At 35.8% G+C, this 6155-nt stretch overlaps 1 protein-coding gene across 4 annotated transcripts in view; it reads right to left on the bottom strand.

Moving 5' to 3' along the window:
* The window catches only part of Ptpmeg (protein tyrosine phosphatase Meg), a 31853-nt gene continuing 25698 nt past the window's right edge, over window positions 1-6155 (bottom strand). For all 4 annotated transcript variants that reach the window (XM_067053131.1, XM_067053130.1, XM_014438624.2 and 1 more), the window contains 2 exons: window positions 5141-5302; window positions 1-2157 (listed from right to left, as the gene is read on the bottom strand). In XM_067053131.1, coding sequence (XP_066909232.1) covers window positions 2071-2157; window positions 5141-5302 — 249 coding nt within the window. In that variant the 3' untranslated portion in view covers window positions 1-2070. The remainder of the gene's footprint in view (window positions 2158-5140; window positions 5303-6155) is intronic.

The following is a 6155-nucleotide window of genomic DNA, read 5'->3' as shown; positions in this document are numbered from 1 at the left end:
TATATTTTTACTTTTTAGTTAATATACATAATATAGAAAAATTGTTTTCTACAATTCACCTAAACTAAATTGAAACAAAAGCAGGTATACTATATAATATCGGTCTCAACATTTTTTAATTCATTGATTTTTTTTTTTTTTTTAAATGTAAATGAGAAAATTAAACTCAAATTACAGGCCAACAAATTACTTTAAGAAGACACTAACAACAAAAGTTTCAAGATACTCAAACCAACATTAATCATAGTCAACCTTTGCAAGATTCAGGCATCTTGATTTGATATTTTATAATTCAAAAATAATTTAAGTGAAATGAATTTTTAAGGCTAGTCCATTTTTAATTAATTTTTTTATAACATAAAGTTTTATCAAACTAAAAATAAAGATAAAACCTTTTTTTTTCTAAATATAATAAAAGGTTTCTGTCCCTGCTGTTACCATTTGTATAACAAATAATAAATGATTCAGTTCATTCCATGAAAAAGTGAATCATTAAACCATCCAATACATTCAAACTAATATAATTGACGATAATAGAGATTTCTTGTCACAAATAAAAAAATATATATAATAATAATAAACAAAATAGAAATTAAAAAAAAAAAAATACATAATCAGTTGTCAATGTGTTGGTTGTTTATAAACAATTTATATTCAGATCGCTACTCAAGTTATCCTCACGAGGCTGAGTGGTCTTGGTTTCAGGATTTAATCCTTCAAAGAAAATCTTAAAATGGTAACTATTTACTAGAAAATCAATAAGGTAGTACAAAAAATTTGATGGTTCATCAGTTAAATGCACTATAATCAATAGTCTAACCAACTGGACCTAATCATCATTAATTGAATTAACTACAAACTTTAAATGTTAGCCTTAAAGATGTTAACAGATTAACTAACACAGAGACAATAAATAAAATTAATAAAACATAAATAGGGAAAAAAATATTACTATAGTAATATATAATTTTTTTTTAATTAAACAAATGCCCCTTTTAAATCCAAAAGTAACTTAATATCACAGACATAATTAAAAAATAATAAATTTTAATGATCTAAATTTTCATGGAATGAGCCATAACTACGCCGTTACAGCTGTTTCCTTTAGGCAAAAAAAAAAAAAAAAGAAAAGAAAAAAAAGCACATCAGAAAATATTTACTAGCTTACCGAAAGGAAAGCTAATTTCTGAATGATAAACCAATTAAAAGATAATAATTTATAAGTTTATAAATAAAAATTGATCATCTCAGAACACATTTCTAACCGAATAGAAATGCACTAGATACTAATAATTTTGTGACCAATTAAAAATTAAATTTAGAAATAGTTAAAAATTTGAAAGTAGGGCACATTGTCAGTCATACGACGATAAAATTCAGCACTTAAGGCACCAGTGCAGACAAACCGACTTTTTTTCAAGCCTTTTAAATACATTGCAACACAACTCCCATTGATCACACTTACTATGTTTTAATAGTAATTGATAGTGTACGGTTAATTTTCAAATTATTTTTCCTAATTCAATCCACTATCGAAAACAAAAATAAAATTTCAAAATAAAACACATTTACACACTAGGTCCATTGAAAAAACAGTAAACTTATCTAATTTCACATATGTACAACACTCCATATTTTATCACAAATATTAAATAAAAAGTCATTATAAATATATATCTATTATTATCTAAATATGTTTTTTAATCATTTAATTAATAATAAAAAAAGGTACTTATGGCATGCTCCACAATACAAAATGGACGTGCAATGGATGGATATCAATACACAACTTTAAAATTCCTTCATACATATCACAACAATTGATGGGAATTACGAGGCCACATATTATTTAATGCCCCTTACAATACTTAAGATACAGTCTGCTTAACTACGTATACAACCTGCTCTGTGGAGATGAGGCCTGAATGACATTTAACCTCAATTTTGGCACGCTTAAAACTAAATTTCTCTTTTCACAGGTTCAACTAACACTTAAAAATAAAAATCACTGGGTTGATTTCGGAGGATTTCTTCTAGCTCCAACTACTTCCAACACAAAAAAATATTCTTTCACGGATATAAATACTCAGGCAGAGGCTTGCAAATACCTTCTGTGAAGGCATGAAGGATGCAGGTACATACAAAACGAAACTGGCTCTGAAAAAACAAAATATAGAATTTTCCTTGGAGTTGGTTAAACAACTAATGGCATACTGTAATCTAAATATAATTAATTGAAAATATAAAATTCATTTGTTTTTGCTCATTGTGATACACTGCATAATAAAAACAAATGTGACCATTAAGATGCTCACAGTGTGTTAAAGCCCAAAAGTATATTTTCTTTTCATTAGTTTAATTTTATAACTTCCAATTGGTTTTTATTTTTTTGTTAATTATAAATTAATTTATTTTTTTTTTGTAACAATTCACTTTTATTTTGTAATTAAAATTACGATAGAATTTATAACGCAAATAAGGAAGTTTGTTATGATGCGTGTATAATAGAAATACATCGCTGCGGCTCGTCACGTATACAACAACATTGCGGGCTGCAATGGGATTACGGCCTGTATACAGGGACTGATAAGGGAGCCTTACAGTCTACAGTCCGCTCTGCCTGGAGCCTGTGAGTTATACTGAGAGACACCCACCGGCTCACAACATAGGAGTTTTTTTTGGGGGTTCAATCAGGACCCTCACCCACCAATCACCGATATTTGAGAGACGAATGTTCCAGGCTGGAAAACCATTAGCGATATCCGCATATCGACCCCCCGACTATCTACTGTGAGTGACTTTTTTTTTCCCTTTCTCTTCATCAAGCTGTTCATCATTTTGTTTGCCTCTAAGATACTTATTATTTATTATAAAGAGAGTTGATTTTGTTTATATATATCAAGATATTTTCTTTTTCTTTCACTACACACCTTTATATTATAACAACAAACCAGCAACAGTTTTTTTTATGGGGTAGAGGTACGTTGTTTTCATTTAAGAAAAGCCCCTCGCCCCAACATAATTTGATCAAAAGTGTATGGGTTTCTCCATTGTTGAAGCTTGTTGAGATAGCACATGCGCCAACCTGACCGATATCCCCTATGAACGGATTAATCCCCTTAACATTCCACCGATGGTATGCTCCAAAGCGACATGTGGGTGATCTAATGATTCCTCTACCGACAGAGATCCAAAAAACCGTAGAAGAGAAGGCAAACGTTGAGGCCCCACTTGACGGTGAGTGTGAGGTAATGAGTCAATCGAAAGATTGACAAAACGATAGTTGGTGGGTCATAGTACAGAGTGGCATCACAAGAAATAAGAGAGGGGTAAGACGCAACCTAACCAAACCAACGGGATTCACACAACGATTTTGTGACCCCATCGATTTCATCCCCTTTCCTGACGATGGTGAGAGCCCTTACGAAGGCTTAAAGGACTAATACTCCGTCAGAGTATCGGTAGTTCGGAATCGATAGAAAATGAAGAGATAAGCGAATTATGACATTGGAACATTGGGCCCGTGAGCGAATGGTGATAAAAATACCCCCTTACTTATTGCAAACGATTTAGAATGAAAATGGTTTGTGGACGAGCAAAAGCGTTTTCCAGCGGAGATGGCATGCGAAATGTAGCGTTTATCGCGATATTCCCGATTGACCTTGGAATATTCGTATGATGGGGTGCGGTTCTTATCAAATTTCCTACCCACATTTTCAAAGCGATTGAGGGCTCGTACTTGGAATCGTTCATTACCGGAGGACTGCCGTCAAACGAAAATTTCACGTTGAAATGACCGATTTTATCGCGTGAGTGGGAATTTACGAAATGGTTTTCACACTGAATATCGAGAGGGTACGATTTTTTAACGCTTGCGACTTGCTCCATTTCCCGAAATTCGCTTATCTCTCGCAAGAAATCGTCGCATCGAGAGTACGGAATGGTACATTGAAGGACCGTGCTGTGAGTTTGATCTTCATCGGACGAAATACCATTAATCGGTCCCATTATGATCCATCCAAAAATAGTTTCGAGCGCTCTAGGTGACCCCTGTCCCGATTTTAAATTACCCACGCGAAGGATATCGGCGAACACGTCGGCTCCTAAAAGGAAATCAACTGGTCGCGACTGGTGAAAATGTGGGTCGGCCAGGTCTAGGTCGCTAAATTTCTCAGCTATCCTCTTTGGAATGGGACTCGTGGGCATATCTTCGCAAATCCGCTCGATAACAACTGCCGTGATGTTAAGTTCGGATTTTGTATCATGTGGGGGTGCTATAACGCAATGTGCTTCGAATCTGACGTTAGGGATGACTTGGTTATTGAAGCCCACCAATCGTTGTGTATTCGGTATGAGTGGCAAGTTCAACTTGTGAGCGCATTCCGCCGTTATAAAAGACCGTTGGGAACCACTATCGATAAGTATATGCAAATCATGCCAACGACCCCAATGATTGCGAATTCTTGCCACAGTGGGAGGGGGTTAATCCATGCAAGCTTTTACCTGGAATACATAGTTCCACTATTTTTGCCCTCCCACATTAATTGTATTGGTAGGATAGCTTGGCTCTACCACAGGCACCAGCTGCACCTTGAGGCATCAAACGAAGTAGTGAGAAGGCGACAGGACATCATTGCAGAAGTGTAATAAGCCATAATGTACTGATATGAGACCTTCACTTCATTTTACATTAAATTAACACCGTACCAATCTATCCCTTCAGGATCTGTTTACACTACACAACCATTTTAGCCAAATAAAATAATAAACCCAAACCTAAAATTGGCTCTTCTCTTATAGCGTATTTATCGTTCTGAAGATGGTAACAAAAGCTGAGACATGTTCAATAGTTATACTAGAGAAATTATTGTAAAAAAGTTGTTTCCTCAGAAAACCCTTTAAAAATCTTATCTCGATAACAGTTTGAGAAAGAGAAGGAACATTGGAGGCACTGAACTAAATTTTTAGTAAACTATCCCTTCTTCAATTCTACAAGTTTCCAACCTAAGTAAGGTCAAGTATAATGAATCCACAAAAAAAATGAAAGTAAGACCCTATAGGCCAGATTTGAACCAGCTTACATCCCAAGAGTGCTACCATAGCTTAAGAGATAAATTATTAAACTAAAAGTCCAACTCACCGAAGTTTGCACCATCATGGCCCTCTGGTCCCTCATGTGTTGCACAATTTGCAATGGATAAACTGGTTGATTAGCCTCAATAAGGCAAAGAGCTGTCTCCATCAGGATGAGAACACCAGTGCGACCAATACCTGCAGAACAGTGCACAATGGTAGGCTCTACCTGTAAAATGAGGAACAGAAACGGTAACAATAATCAATTTCCACACTTTTCTTTAAGATTACAACAGTAAAAGATTAAAGTACAATAAAATAAGAATATATTTAACTATATTGTGAGAGGAAGACCCCTCACACATTTTGAATAGGATATCAAGATCCTACCATCTATTGGCAAATTCATGACATAGTAAGGTCTCAGGACCCAATTGGTCTGAACAGGTAACAGGCTCAGTAATGGGACCTATACTGTTCATCATCTTCACGGCACCAGTGGTCTTAATACAGCACGCAAAGGCAGTGGTAGCAGCTTACATGGATGACATCAGCATCTAAGCCTCCAGCATCAATGTCAACAGCTCTAACCTACACCCGAGACACCGCAACCACCATCACTGATGCACTCCAGCTGAATGGGATTAGGGTAAAACCTGGCAAGATGGACACCATCGCAATGTCATTCTAGAATGGGAAGAAGCGACAGCCTTCCCTCTTCAAGGTTCATGAAGTTGACCAGTGGATCTCCAACTCCATCATCTATCTGGGAATCACATTGGATAGGTAACAAAGCTTCTCTAGTCAAGTCTAGGAGAGGCTCAGGCAGCTGACTAGAGACTGTTCCACCTGCAGAAGTCCCCTCAAATCTTTCTTAAGTTGAAGCTGCAAATCTACAAGCAATTATTAAATCAACACTGCTCTATTGTGCACCCCTGTTGCAGCACCTCCATAGAATCTCCACACTCCGAAAATAGCAGAGCTTCGAGAACTCCTGTTCTTCGGTGAATAAGAAGAGATAAAACACTTCAGAGGACCAGGAACAGTGCTATCCATGATGAGCTCCCGCTTTTCTCTGTGCC

The sequence above is a fragment of the Halyomorpha halys genome, unplaced genomic scaffold (genome assembly GCF_000696795.3).
Source record: "Halyomorpha halys isolate HHAL.00 unplaced genomic scaffold, Hhal_1.1 Scaffold62.1, whole genome shotgun sequence".
Lineage (NCBI taxonomy): Eukaryota > Metazoa > Arthropoda > Insecta > Hemiptera > Pentatomidae > Halyomorpha > Halyomorpha halys.
The sequence above is the reverse complement of the archived record's forward strand: the minus strand, read 5'-3'. Positions and strand labels throughout refer to the sequence as shown.